Source organism: Garra rufa, chromosome 22 (genome assembly GCF_049309525.1).
Source record: "Garra rufa chromosome 22, GarRuf1.0, whole genome shotgun sequence".
Classification (NCBI taxonomy): domain Eukaryota; kingdom Metazoa; phylum Chordata; class Actinopteri; order Cypriniformes; family Cyprinidae; genus Garra; species Garra rufa.
The window spans coordinates 26,759,097-26,775,180 of record NC_133382.1 but is presented as its reverse complement, the minus strand read 5'-3'; the positions used below and the strand labels follow the sequence as shown (position 1 = coordinate 26,775,180).

At 38.1% G+C, this 16,084-nt stretch overlaps 1 protein-coding gene across 2 annotated transcripts in view; it reads left to right on the top strand.

The window, feature by feature from the left end:
- The window catches only part of nrg3b (neuregulin 3b), a 205,997-nt gene that overhangs the window by 178,344 nt on the left and 11,569 nt on the right, over positions 1–16,084 (top strand). The window contains exons 3-6 of one of the 2 annotated variants that reach the window (XM_073828964.1): positions 916–989; positions 7,177–7,203; positions 12,788–12,890; positions 14,130–14,256. In XM_073828964.1, the coding sequence (XP_073685065.1) occupies positions 916–989; positions 7,177–7,203; positions 12,788–12,890; positions 14,130–14,256 (331 nt within the window). Of the gene's footprint in view, positions 1–915; positions 990–7,173; positions 7,204–12,787; positions 12,891–14,129; positions 14,257–16,084 lie in introns of both variants that reach the window. The other variant, XM_073828963.1, reaches the window with a different exon arrangement.

Sequence of the window (16,084 nt, the reverse complement as noted above, 5' to 3'; positions counted from 1 at the left end):
ACTGTTTTTCAATACTTAAGTTTACAAAAATCTGTCAAGTTTATATGACAGCCACCATTTAAATGTTTTTATTAAAAAATTAATTAGAGTAATTATGTAATTAAAAGTTAAATTAAAGTTAACTTTTAGTTTAGTTTAGTATTATGATTTTAACCTTCAATATCAAAGTTTAGTACCAACTGACTCCCAGTTGTATCAAAATTAGTTTTAATAAAAATACAGTAAAACAATAGTAAAACCATATATCAAAAGTTTAAACTTCTGAAATGCCTTTATAATGCATGATTTCAGTGCAATAGACATGATAATCAAAACCAAACAGATTTTTTAGCAGAGTATTCGAGTTACAAGCTGTAAAAGCACAGCCCTATTCTGGAAAGAATGCACGTTTCTGCTTTCAACAGCATGTTTCTGCTTTCACTCAAAAAAGCATTTTCAAAATGATATATAAATCATCTGTGGGGTATTTTGAGTTGAAACTTCACAGGTGCATTCTGGGGACACCTGAGACTTATATTACATCTTGTAAAAAGGGGCATAATAGGTGCCCTTTAAAATGTCCTTTATTCCTGTGATGGCAAAGCTAAATTTTCAGCAGTCATTGATGTAGTCTTCAGTGGCAAATGATCCTTCAGAAATCATTTTAATATGCTAATATAGTGGCAAAAACATTTTCTATGATTAGCGATGTGAAAACAGGTGTGGCCTGCGTAATATTTTGATTGAAACCGTAATGTGTGTGTGTGTGTGTGTGTGTGTGTGTGTGTGTGTGTGTGTGTGTGTGTGTGTGTGTGTGTGTGTGTGTGTGTGTTTGATGTTCTAACTATGTCCAATAAAATAAGAACATCCTCTAACCTAAAATCTGAAAGCTAATATTTCTGTACTAAAATGTGGAACATTCTTCTTCTTTTGCAGGTGTAAAGAGGGTTACCGTGGACTTCGTTGTGACCAGTTTGTCCCGAAGACAGACTCCATCTTATCTGACCCAAGTATGTGTTTTTCTCTTTGAGGGAAAATATTGTTTTAATATCATGGAATACATGGATTCAAGAAAAAATGAATGTGGTTTGGATAAACACAAAGTTATTGAGTTATTTCCATTCCTACTAGCATGAACAACACAAAGTCCTTCGGCAGCAAAATGCTTCATGATACAGCGAGCCAAAGATGAGAAGACATAATTTACTTGTTGTTTACTTGCTTTCCGGTCTTGGTTTTAGAAGTTTCCTGCCTCTCTAGCATCAGGTTAGTCTCTTAGCCTCCAGGGCTGAGAGTTCTCTGGCGTTTTCTCAGAACCGTGTATTGCTTAAGTAGTTAATTATACCTCTCGCTCTAAGTGCTGAAATTGCCGTCACCCTACAATGCCACGCACTCATGAAAATCAGAAAGCATTTGCATATGATATTTTCTCTATGGGAAAGCTGATCTCTAACTCAGCGAGAGCAGAATTTTGTTTAGCTTGACAGATATAGTGCGTAACCCGTTCACTTTCATTGTCTTGCTACACAGTGTGATTGCAGATTCTAACAAGGCTCAAAGTGGCCACGAAATGTTATCAAGTGACCATTTTTCATGAAGAGTACATTTCCCCTGCCATTACCAAAGTCCCTGAATGAAAGTAATTGCTTTGCTAATTTTAGGTCGATGCTAAAGTCATTAGCCATTTCTGTGCTAGATGAGTGTCTCACAGGTTAAAAAAAGGACAGTGGAACACAAGTAGCCAAAGGGAAGTTCACAGTCACGGAAAAAGCTGTCAAAGAGAGATGTTTGCTTTCGTATAGGTTGGTATTGGAGAGATTTGTGAAACCTCACAAAGCTGTGATTCATAAAACCTTCTTCCTGTGACTCGACTTTCTGAGAGCTATTATATCGATATGAAAGGAAGTCGAAGCCTAGGAAGGAGAAAGCGGAGAAAAGAGCTGTCCGGTGCACAGATGAATCTGCAACTAGGCTGTTTTTCAGAATGGCTTGCGTTGTATGAATTGTCTAGCTTTTGGGGAGTGATCTTTTACAGAGAGCGAGACGGCAACCTAAACTCCCATTTAGTGCACTTTGAGTTGCTGACCCCACTGAGTGGCTGGTAATGGGATCTCTCTGTAGCCTTTCTGCCAAGGCCCACTTTGCGTCCCTGATACTTCTCTTTCATATCTGATTTTCTCAATGAGAGCATTCATATCCCTGCTTTCCATCATGCCCTGAGATGGAGCCCTCATCTCTTGCAATGCCATCATCTTCTTCACGGATACACCTACACTATCCTGCTGGTATTGCCTCCTCCACCCTCCTGTTGACACCGTTCAGCATTACAGCAATTCTAGGCCAGCGCTGTTGCAAATCTGCTAAATTTGGGTGAAGCTTTCAGCATCTATAGTTTTTGTTTTGGGGGGTTTTTGGGCCAGTTAATCCAGATTATGTTTGAATTACAATCCATTCCTGCCATGAAAACAAACACAACAGGCTTTGGAGAGGCCTGCATGAGGAGCAATCACAGTGCTCAATATCTTATGTCAAATTACGGCCTTTACTATTTTTTCATAGGCGATTATGTTTTCAATTTATCTTTATTCCGCCCTGTAGAGGCCAGTGTTTGTTTTTCCCCATTTCTAGTTTGAGCCTGATGTGTATGGCCCAGTGCATCTTTATTCACTTAACCCACCAAATGAGGCACAAATCACCCCCTGGGGGCGGCTTGGCTTTATCTGCCACCTAGTCTTTTGTCCCCTGAGCTTTTTCACTATCTATCTCTGCTCAACACACCAGCACAAATCATCCGTCGACTGTCGTTTTTGTCTCCATATCGACTACCACGTAAGAGATGCTCCAAAGAGCCTCGCTTCTGCTTGGCCCCCAGCTCCCTGGCATAAGAAGGCACTGCGGGTCACTGTCTGCAGAAACCCACTGCTCAATATGAGGAATTTTGTCTGCACTATATGTGCGGAGGAGGTGTTAGAAGAGTAGTTCATCCAAAATTGAAACCATTTTCTCACCTTCATGTTGTTCTAAAGCTGTATGAATTTCTTCTTCCACAAAACACAAAAGGAGAAAATTAGTTTTTATTCTCTTTTGGGAATTGGTGTTTCCAAGCTGTAAAAACGATGCATATAAGTAGCATCAAATGTGGTCCATATGTATCGTGCACTATATTTCAACTAGGGCTGGCCAATATGGCCAAAAAATGATCACAGTCCAGTCCAGATCAAGTCATTTCCTTAACAAAATAAATATCTTATTATAAAAGTTAATTTCTTGGTTTCGGCATGTTCTAATGAGTAATACTGTTTCAAATCATGGAACAGGTTTGTGTTGCCTGACTTTGACTCATATCTTCAGCTTGCAGGGCAGGCTGCAATATTAATAGAGTTAAAAAAAAAAATATCTCTTAGAAATGTACATTTGACAAAAGACTGTTTGAGTTTTATTTAAATTAACCATTGGTCTTCTCTAGTAGCATACATTTAGATCATGATAACCACAGTTCAAACACATATAGCACCTCAATACCATGGTAAAAATGTAACTATGCTTTCTAGGTATTTGTATGAATAAACTAAATACATTTAATATAAATGCTCAAATGCTGTAGCTTAATCCAAAAAAATCTGTAATTATATTCCATTATAAGAACATGAATAAATATTTGTCTATCTTTGGAGCTGTGGTGTGCCAACTTTGATCTTTCTATTTGAAATTACATTTCATTACTCATTTAATACATGTCTACATTAATAATATAATAAAACTGAATATAAATATTCCACATTTCTGCCACAATTAAGAAAATTAAGTTTTACTGGACTTAAATGGCACAAATACAATTTCTCACAAAGAGTTGCTCAACAATTAATCAAAGGAGAGGTTGCTTTATGAACACAGAGAGTGATCAAAACCAGCTATATCACGCATTACATTTTCAAACGCGAGTTCGTACATTATTCATGGTGTGAGCACTTACACATTCAGCTCGGAAATTATCAATCTGTAGTAATTAATACATACAAATGACAAAGCCAAAATTTGGTCACCATTGTGTTGTTTAAGCTAAAAAGCAGAAATTTGCGCTTCATTTTAGATCTGTTTTCCACTCCGGTCATGAAAGCAGATATAGCAGTTCATAACACAGCAAGTGTTTTCCATTCTAATGTGTTTTTAACTCCACTATTACCCAGTCACTACTGGTAGCGTCCGTGTCCTTAATTCCCAGAATGCTGACGTCATGTTTCCAGACTCTATTATCCTGTGTTTGCATAGGTTTATTGATTTACCTTACAAATCTGATTAAATGACGCACGTTATCCCAGATGAACATTATAATAAACCCAAACTCACAATGCATACTACGCTTATATTAAAGCGCATATATCAAACCTGCATAGCATATATTTATTTAATTAAATAGTAGCATCTTTTATCAAGGAAAATTATATCTAGGGATGCGCCGAATGTTTGGCAACTGAAATTGTTCAGCAAAAAATAGCAAATTGTTAAATTGTTGTTCTGTAATTGACAAAACAAGACAAAACTGTAAAAAGCACATTTTGGTTATTTAATGTATGCAACGGTGAAAAAAATTGGCAAAATACATGGGGGGAAAAACATGAAAAAACGTGTACGGTAGACCAAGAATTTTCATTTCAGTGCATCCCTAATTATATCACGAAATAATAATATAATAATAATTATATTATTGTTATCGTTTTATCGCCCAGTCCTAATTCCAGCTCTTTTTAAAGCCAAATTATAGCTTTTTGCAATAAACAAAAAAATGTTGTCTGATTGATGAACAAACCACTCTTTTAAATTGAATCTTTTTAACAAATGATTTGATTTGGTTTACAAAACTGATTACATTTTTTGATTTGTAAATGATTTCAAAATTAACAGATTTGGTTCTCATGTTCTGATTCAGTAATCTGGTGGTAGTGGTTAGAAATCTCACTAGAAGTTGTTTTTTTGCAAAAATCAAACCTAAATTTATATAAAAAAAAAATACAAGTTTGTGAGACAAGTAGTGTTGTCCAATTCACAAATCTATTCACTAATCAATTTCAAGTTGAATCCTTTTAATGATTTAGTTAACAAAAATGATTTGTTTATGAAATTTACTCATTTGGTTCTCAATTTCTGACTTCGGTCATAGCGGTTAAAAGCTCACAGGAGGGTAAAATGTTCAATGCTATTTTTCTTGCAAAAAGTTTGTTTATCTTTAGAAGACATGAAATATAGTGCACCAGTCATATGAACCACTTTTATGAACACTTTAAGGATTAACTCCTTTTATTGAAATTGTACAAACAAATGAAGACAGAAAATTAATTTTTGTGTGGACTATGCCTTTAAGAACAAGAAGGAGTTTGGTTAGTGAAGCCGTTTTCCAAGCTGTGGATAAACCCGGGGTTCAGCCGGTGACTCAAGGGAGACGGATTTCACGACTGGCTTGCTCAGGGGACAGCGGCCCCTCTCATTTAGGTATTTATCTCTCGAGCATTAGGCTATGTAAGTAAGCTGCACAAAAGAGCTTTCGCCTATTGCTTCAACTAACGGAAGGATTAAGGATTTGATTCATTTTTGTAGTTCTTCCACTCAGTCTCTGAGCGACTGACGTTGATTCAATGCGCTGGGTCCTATCTCTCTTCGCCGGCATAAATGTCTCCCAAGGGTGACGGGACAACGGATGGAAGGCTGTGGTTTATGGGAGCAGTACATCAGGACCTTGCTGCCAGGATTCGAGGAATGCATGCATATCCGTGCTTAATGACTTTGTGTGTGTGGCTCATGACAGCACAGCGATTATGACTGGATGAATGTGGCAGTTATTGTGGGCAATCAGAGGCAGCCACAGCATGAATGGGCCAAGCAATGCTGGCAGTAGGGATACGACAGAACCGCTGGATCGCCGCCTGGGCCTTTTGTCTGGTAGAGCTGTGTTGCGTTTTTTAAAAATCTAACCAGATCCCACAAAACACAGGGAATTCAAAAGGCCCAAAGGAGAGACACTGTACAAAAATCTCGGGTAGGAGTATTACGAACAATTCTGCTTACATTAGCATTTAAAACAACCTTTAAGCGATTCCTCATACTTCATTGTGCCTGCGCTATGAAGCGCCTGCCAGTAAACAAGGGCTCTGTCCTTATTCGCCATGAATTTAAATCAAAGGCAGGAATTGGCTAAAACCACCATTCCTCGCATTCTCATTAAGAACTGCTGCACGACCTCTTCGAGAGGAAAAAAAAATAGACATTTCGCCTCATTATTTTCCCACAGATCATGTTTAAATTGCCGCATGAATATATGCAAAAATGCACTGCTGAAAAATTGAGGCTACTATGTGGCCATTCATCATTTGACAGAAGGTTTTCTGTCACTGTGTTTGATTTCTGTTTTTTCCCCTCTAAGTGTGTCCACTAAAGTAATCTTTCCCAGGCAAGCCGCAGTCTATTTAAAAACCTTAGACCACCTCTGTCAGAAAGCAATTAAGTGTGAGGGTTTCATTTTAATTTAAATGAGATTATATTACAGTGGCGTGAAAAAGGGGACTATTCAAATGAAAAGAGCATGAGTGTTCTTCTCTTTATCAGGACCAGCAGTTCTGAGGCTTCAGTGGGATAGAGAAGAGAGAGAGAGAAAGAGAGGGAGTGACTGCATTTAGAAAGGCGATTTGCTAGAGCGCTGCTCTGCTGGAGAACACTCCCTTAAAGAGGAGGCATATTGGCTAAAGCCTTCAGATTAATTAATAAAATTTTGGAACTAGAAAAGACAATTATAAGCACCTCCTGAGCATTACACTTGACATAGAGGCATTTCTAAAGCCCGTCTCTGACAAAATCCAGCTTCTCTAGGGGAGCGTTTCTTTTCTACAGGCAACTAACGTGCCTTTATGTGCTTTAGATTATAAACTGCTTCACCCTCTTCAATATTGTGGCTGCTCGTATCTTGGGTAATCAAGAGAAAGCTATTTTTGTTGCCGAAACGATGCCGCTACAAAATCTTTTCTCTTTCTGAACAATGAGCAGTTTTAGTTGACACAAAACTCGCTTGCTTTTTATTCACGGATATTATCCGGGTGATTTAATATGTCTTTGTTTGTGGAATCTGTATAATAACATCTTTCTCCTTGTTTCTGTCTTTCTCTCCGTCTGTTTAACCACTTTTCTCTTTGTTATTACTCCCTGAAGCAGCAGATGAGCTGGGCATTGAGTTTATGGGTAAGAAAATTTATTTTTTTATTTCTTTACCTCTTTTTCTTTTCTGCATCATTAACATGTGCACAGAAATATTTGATATGAAATTCTTTAGGAAAATTCTGTAGTGTGACATTCATTGTAGTTATTTTTTTACTAGGGCTGTCAGTTTGACGCATTAACTTAATAAATCAGTTATGAAAATATAAAACTAGGGATGCACCGATACGAATCGGCCGATAATGCTTGCGCGTTTTGTCAGTAAAGCCGGTTCTGTAATCAGCGGTAAATGCCATCAGGTGCGTGATTTCACGTTGAGCCGTATATACTACACACAGCCGTTGTTTACCGACAAGCTACGCAAATCAATGTTCATTATCAGTGTGAATGTGCGCAGCTCGTCAGTGAACAACGGCTGTGTGTAGTATATACGGCTCAACGTGAAATCACGCACCTGATGGCATTTACCGCTGATTACAGAACCGGCTTTACTGACAAAACGCGCAAGTGATCGGCCGATAAGGATCGGTGCATCACTATATAAAACAGTTAACGCACTGGCCCCGCCCCCAGACCTTTACATCATCTTATATTTCATACAGTTGACTGTTGACAAATATGATGCAGGGAAACAACTCTATAAATGCAGTTATGCCTAAAAATTCAAGATATCGGTGCACAAAATGCCCCTGAATGAGTCTCATATTTATATCATATGATAAGCCATTTCACACCACAATTAAGTGGAACAATGGAACATAAAAGATGGTTTTTTGAAGTTGGTGAAGATGGTTTTAGTTACCAAAGACTTTCATTGTATGAACAAAAAATACTGAGATGTTTCTAAAATTATCTTCTTTTATGTTCCATAGTTTATGTTAGGTTAGGCAGTTAAAGCTGAAATCTTTATGTATAATACATTTTATGTTAAATTAATTGTAATGTCTACTTGATACTTTCTCATTTAACACAAAAATAGCTTTAAATTTAAATGGACTGACAGCCCTAATTTTTACATATGTGACCCTGGACCACAAAAAAATATATATGTAGCAATAGCTAAAAATACATTGTATGGGTCTAAATTATCGATTTTTCTTTTATGCCAAAAATCATTAGGATATTAAGTAAAGATCATGTTCCATGAAGATATTTTGTAAATTTCTTACCGCAAATAAATCAAAACTTAATTTTTAATTAGTAATTTGCATTGCAACTTTAAAGGCAATTTTCTCAATATTTTAGTTTTGCACCCTCAGATTCCAGAGTTTCGAATAGTCATACTTAGCCAAATATTGTCCTATCCTAACAAACCATACATAAATGCATCAAAGCTTATTTAGTCATCTTTTAGATTATGTATAAATCTGAATTTTAAAAAATTGACACTTATGACTGGTTTTGTGGTCCAAGGTCACATATTATATTTTATGACCACATTTGAATTGAGAGACTTGAATTGAGATGCATTCGTCACAACGCAAAACCATGTAAATTGTATAAAAGTATAAAATAAATAAAGTATAAATGGTTAAAAAGAATTTAAAACAGGCTCTTTCTAATACAAATTCCTATTAATTTAAATCTAGCATCTTGATGATGTTCGAAAAATAAACACCCACATGCTTCTCCTCTCGTTCTTGACCAGCATTAATGTATACAAACACACATGATGCTCTCTGTTCCTCACAGAAGCCTAATGTTCTTGAGTCTCCATGGAAACAGAGCAAAAGAAATGTATTGTAAAGGCGCAGGGCAGCATCTGTATGGGCGATGCGGTCTGTGTGGCTTGTGCGCATACATGTGTGTCTGCTCACACTCGTCTGCGCATGTTGCTATGTATGTTGCTGTTAATTACTGCGAAGCCCCGAGGTGTGCACCTTGCTGAGGTGGCATGTTGCATAGCAAGTCTCTGGGAATGAGAAATATCACACAGCCCAGGGCTAAATAGATGCCTTTACCCTGACAAACCACAGTATCCACAGACTTAAAGCAGTGTCGACAAACAGGAGCCCAAAAACTGCTGTGAAAATGGATTTTCCACAGGCTTTCTTCTCATCTGCATCCACACACCCCACCCGACCATCCTTTCTCATGTGCCTGACAACTGAAAGCATTTCTTTAAGTGAACGAGTGAATCCTGTGAAGTTTTCCATTAGTCGTGCTTCACACGCTCGCCTCAAGATTTCCTCAAAAACTGTCAGAGAAGGAGAGATAGTTAAAGTGGAACTGATATGCATTTCTGCTTCTCGGAAATGACTGCCTCAGTGATTTAATCTGGATGGTGAGTGAGTCCAGTTGTGGCCATTACGGAGCGTTTTCCTACGAGAGAGAGAGACGGGAGGGGGGCTGTTGAGTGCACGTGTGCATGAATGGTCAGCTCTGTGTATTTGTGGCACGAGAGAGCATTTCAGTCACGGTGTGTGTTTGTGAGGGAGTCTAGCCATCTGCTCGCAGAGACTCTCCATCAAACCGGGGCTCAGTGTCCTGTGAGGATCAGTCTTTTGGTCCCTGCTGTCCCACTAGCTGTTCTTGGTTTTTCACTTGATGGTAAACCGTTTCAAATGGCCATTTTCTACTCCTGTGCACAAAGATAGATCCATATAGATTCTAGTCTAGTACAATTAGCTTTCAAGAACAAAGCTCAGACCGGAATCCCTTTGAACACCTTTACAATGAATTGAATTGCAGGAAATGAGTCACACAGTAAATCTCAGCATCCGTCTTCTGACATCTAGTCAAACTTCTCCCACATGAGAACTACTTATTAATCAGGGTTATGTTAATTAAGATATGAATTGAGCATTGTCAAGAACACTTAAAGGTCCCATATTGTACACATTTCTGGAGGTTTATTTTAGTTGTTGATGTCTTTAAGAATATATATTTGCGGTATAAGTGCCAAAATCCATCTCAATATATTTTTACAGCTCCTTTTTTAGGAGCTCTGTCAAAAACAGGTCGATTTTGGCCCATCTAATTAATATTCATGAGCCTCTCTTCTGATTGGCCTGTTGTTTTCTGAGCCATAGAGAGAGCCTAGCCTGCTGATACTCAACAGGAGAATGATCATTAATGTTTTTTTCTTTTTCAAACACCGAATGCAGTAAGCTACATAACTGTTGCTTTAGTAAAGCCCCTTTCCCCTTTTACGGGAACGAGCGCTGTGTGAACAAAAGCCAGAACCATAAAGGCAGTGTTGTAGTGATGATGCATGTTATCATGCGACTCTTCACAACGAAAAAATACCTGCAAAGTGGAATGAAGCGGCGATCAGGCAGAGCCAGCTCCTCACTATCAGCGCTGAAGCACAGTTTGTTCAGGTTAGTTTCAGTTTAGTGAAACGTACGAGTCGCATTACATCTCACATCCAAACGTCACATGTCTTTATGGGTTGTGTGTAAAGCACGCACAGATTCCGGAAAACAACTGTGAATGAACCAAATTAAACAACTCCGGAACAAATCATGGGACATATTATCCTTGTATTTACCGGAATCGCTGTGTGAAAGAGGCTGAAGTTGACGTGCCACTGGTCTCTTATATTAACGTTGTTCTGAAGCCTGTGCAATGATGTAATTTCGACATCTATCGACTGAACAGGGTTTTCTCGACTTGTTTTCGTGTTGTTGTTGCTTAGCAATGTTATGGACACGATATTGTCTGGGTTTGACAAAAGGAGGGTGGGACATGATTGGTGCTGGGGGTGGTGACTGAAGGCGGTGACTGAGTAGATCAAAACAGCTCTGTACACAGCGACCAGTTTCAGCAACATAGGCTCATTGGAAATAAGTGCCTCTATATACTGTATATTTCTGCAAAAAAACCTACCTATATGTACGAATCACTGCAGTTTCCAGTTGAAATGAACACTAGAGGCAGTAAAACTTGGACAACTTTTATTCCTTTTCACACAGTAGTATGAATTACACACTGAGTTTAGGGTTAGGTTTTGTGTAGGAGATATTTTCAACATGGTTGGGAATTAACCTTTAGTGACACTACCGGGATATTTGTGACCCCGGAGCACAAAACCAGTCATAAGGGGCTGAAAAGCTGAATAAATAAGCTTTTTATTGATGTATGATTTGTTAGAATAGGACAATATTTGGCCGAGATACAACTATTTGAAAATCTGGAATCTGAGGGTGCAAAAAAAATCGAAATATTTAGAAAATCACCTTTAAAGTTGTCCAAATGAAGTTCTTAGCCATGCATATAACCAATCAAAAATTACATTTTGATATATTCACTGTAGGAAATTTACAAAATTTAAGAAAAATCAATAATTTTGACATACAGTACAATGCATTTTTGGCTATTGCTACAAAATATACCTGTGCTACTTAAGACTGGTTTTGTGGTCCAGGGTCACATATGAATTCTAAACAGCCGCAATACATACCTCAAGCAGTGAAATAAAAATTAGCAACACGTGCCTGTACTAATGTAATAAAAATGTGCCACGGTCACGTGTTGAATGTGTGTTTTAACAGCACTCTCTGGACATTTCACTTTGAAACTGCCACAAAACATGCAGTAAGGTTTGTAATTATGGTGTTGCAGAATTCAATATAGAGGCATTTATTTTTCTGGGTTGAGTTTTGTTGCACGTCTTTTTAAATGATAATGTGCTTCTGCTCACCCCGACCCTCTCTTCCATTTTTTGTGTATTCGGTGGCGCGTTACAGTACCTTCAAAAACAAAACTAAACTGTCATACTTGCTCATTTAGACTGTTTAGGTTTTTTTGGGAATTAAAAAGGAGTGAATAGATTTTGTCATTGTGTAGTGCCGCTCTCTCTATTGAAACCAACACAGAAGTGAAACTGCAATTCATTGACTGGCCGCTAGAGACTGGCTCCAAAAGGAAGTAAATCCCATAGACTTCCCATGTTAAAATACCCAACTTTACACCAGAAAAAAAAAAATTACAGCCTGGTACAAAAAGTGGTTTTGGTCTATATAGCTAATTTTGTCCTTCATGTCAACTGTGAGGGGAGTAAATCTTTTTTATAACTGATCCATTTAAGTTATTTTAAGCCTTAAAACTACATCCATATTTTTTACAGTCTATGGTCCACACACTGTTAAGACTCATTTAAACACCATGTAATAGTGAATTTTGCATCCAATTACCCATTTAATATGTTAACTTGTCAAGGTGTCAAGTAAATTCCACTTCCTGTAATTCCAATTCAAATATCAGTTCAGTAGTGCTTGTTACCTATAAACCCATCATTAGGCCGATTCTTTCTTCAAGTGCATTTCAAGCTTGCCTGACCTCTGACACGTATGAATGTCTAGCCGACAGCTCCCTGCATGTTTCTCTGCTTTCTGTCCGTGATAATTAAATCAAATGTGATTGTGTGCACGTTTGCACGCTAGTTAAATATGCCAAAATGACAGAGCTGGCCGATTAGTTTTGAGACGGCCCCTTTCCAATCTCGCACTGGGAATGTTTCCATTATTGTGACACTGAATTTTTCTTACAACCTATAAGGGCCAATTAGCTACACAAAATTCTTTTGTTCAATCAAGACTGCCATAGTGATGACTCTGAATAAACCCCGAAGATATGTGTCTGTTGTCTTTGTCTGTCTTTTCAGAGAGTGCAGAAACCTATCAAAGACAGATATTGTCCATCTTCAGCATAGCCATGGGGATCAGCCTGCTGGGAGTGGCTTGCATGGCTCTTTACTGCAAAAACAAGTGAGTCCAAATTATCCTTGGAAGCGGGAATAACATTGTTTTTAACATAATTCTGACTGTATTAGGTATTTGAAAGTAATATAAATAATAAAATATAAAAAGACGATTAAAAATGTAATAAAAGTGCAGTTCATACATACAACGACTTATCCCTCCTTCTATGATTTTCTATGAAATTCTTGAAAATAAAACATTATTTATTGGTTGGTTAATCTTTTATTATTTTTCCTTAGAAAATAAATTTTACCAAAACAAGCTGTTGTCTGTATAATCAGTCACGTGTCAAGGTGTTATTAAATATTGAATAATTTAAACATTTACGTGACAAGGTTAAGGTTGTAAAACCTCATATGATTGAACTCCTCAAAAACATTTTTAATGAATAATTTCTGATATGTGTACTGCAAAAAAAATGCAGTGGTGGCCAAAATAATTAGAACACAAATTTTTTAAGTCTTTTGCTGTAGTGTGTCAGTAGGAAATATCAGTTTACATTTCCAAAAATTCATTTTGTCATTAATTGTAATAATCCAGTGAGGTTTTTGTTTGCACAAGGAGTCTGAAAACAGCCAGTGCTCCACACAGAGATCTGATCTCATCATCATCCAGTCTGTCTGGAGTGACAAGAAGAAACAGAAAAAACTAAGACAGACTAAATCCAGAAGAACTGTGGGAATGTCTCCAATATGATTCAAGACCTACCTGTAAAGCTACAGTACTGTTCAAAGTTTTAGGCTCTTGTGTAAATAGGCCATAAAATGAGGATGCTGTCAAAAAATAATGTAATAAATTGATTTTCTTTATTAATTAACCATCCTTTTGCCCTAGGTGCACTTGCACATAGTTTTTCAGGTAGCTTTGCAGGTAGGTCACTTAAAGCTTCTTTGAGATGTTGCCATAGTTTTTTGGATTTAATTAATGGCAAAATGAATGTTTGAAAATATAAACTGATATTTCCTACTGACACACTACAGCAAAATATAGAAATAACTGACTGGTGAAAATACTACTGTTCTAATAATTTTGGCCACCAGTGAACTTTTATTAAAAACATTTTAAAAGCAATGTGTACACTCATGTTTTTGAGACCTCGGGAATATTTTTTAAAGTAAACACGAATACAGAGAACACATTTGTTAGAAACTAATACATTTTTGCTTTTCTTTTATGTTTCACTGACCTGAGTCTCATAACAGGAAATGAAATTTTGTGATTTAAAAATGCATTAACACTTTGCAGGAAGCAAAGAGAGAAGCATCGAGCCCATCTGACCGAAATTCGCAACATGAGGGACTGTACTGTCAACGCCTCGGGTCTCATGTCTAAATCCAGCCCCAGACTCGAGAGCTCCCTCCAGCTTCACAAGGTGATGTCTCACACCTGCTGTTTGTTTATGTCCCAGAGAGCAAATCTGCATTAAGTCCACATTTGTGCTGACAATGCACATAATGATCACTTCTCAAAAAAAAGCCTACATCTCATAGCCGCGCATATACCAAATATATACATGTACAGTTGGAAATCAAGCCACCTACATGTGCTGTTATGGAGATTCAAATAAAGTCCCCTGTGTATAACAGTCACCAGTAATGAATACAATTGGCCAGCAGGCAGTTGGAGGAATGATGCCCTCCACGGCTTTACTGCTTTCCCACCTGCTCCGAAGATCCCTCAAGCTGACAGAAATAACACTGCATGCAGCTCAGGGAGTAAACACTGCATCTATCTGATGCAACAGTCAAAGGCAGCCAAGCCACCAAGCTTATGAAGAACTGGATGAATAGAGTTACATTATCCAAACTGGAAGATCAGTCTCTCTCTGCTGCCACTTGGCGGCTCATTCCCATCCCATACACAAATGTTGACGGCTCACGTTCCCATGTGTGTCATCAGGTCCGATGACAGTGAGGAATCGAGTTTAAATTATTCCCAATGGTGTACGTTCACATTTCCTTGCAGATGCTTTCGCACAAAGTCATTTATATGAAAATGCATATAGTGCGTAAATGACACAGGGTGCAGCATATCAGATCAGTGTCACTCCTGCTAATCCAAGCATGCACTGCAAACCCTTAATTGGGCCGCTTATATAATCGTCACCAAAATCTGCTGAGCTAGTAGCAGACGGTTATAAAAGTAATTTGGGAAGAGGCTGAGAGGGGGAGCTCCAGTCTTTTGTTCAGACTTGACTTGGATTTTGCATGTTTCACTCCTCCTTCAGAAAGTTTTTTACAATTACAGAGGCAAGCACTGCTGTTCTGCTTCTCTTCCTCTGTGTTTTCTCACCCTGCTGAGGCGATGAAAGGGTGGTCAGAAATCATCCAATTTTCTTGTTGGAGAGAAGAACAATGCTAACAGGTCCCCAAGGAAGCAGCAGTGTTAGAAGGACATGCTTTTTCAGCTGTAAGGCCCCAAACTAGTTTAAAGTCAAACTCAATCGTTTTAATGATGTTCCACAAGACAGAGAGAGGGAGGCAGATTTCGCTAACTGGAATAACTGCATTATCGACTGTCTTTTCCAGCTCAGGCGACACTGTGGGGCGGGGGGCTCGGGGTACTTATTGCAGGCTTTCTGGGTTGTTGTAAGATAATGGCTTTAATTTTAAGAAGGGACTGAAAAAATAGTTTAGGAATTCATTAATGTAATCTTGTCTGAGATTAATTCCTGACTGAGGAAGTCGAAAGGAAGAATAATCAGAGTGTGTCTCGCTTAATCTGCAGTTTAAATGTAAAGTCTAATTAAAGTGGCTTTTTCTCTCACTGAGGGGCCTGTATATCGCAGAGCGAACATCTCTATATGAGTTCATGATCCCTTTACTTTGTCTTTGGCCTGTGTGTGTGTTCCTACATTTATCTGTCTGTACAACTAAAGGGAAGTGAGATCAGATGCTGTACAATGTTAAGAAAACACAGGAGCAATCCTATGTGTCATTTACGGCTGGTTGTGTCCACGCCACTTCATGAAATAGCTTGCAGCAGCGATGTACTGTATATAAAACAGAGGAATCATCTCTAATTTCTGAGCGAGAGTTTTGATTTTGTTAGTGTGTGTTATAACGAGTGGCAATCCAGCGCTGGAATTAGATTTTAATGTTTTGCTGAGTGGTTGTTGCGGTTGTCATCACTATTGGAAAGCGACAGTGTTCACATGGCTCCCAGATGCACGCAGCTCGCTATCCGTTCTAGTTAAGTCA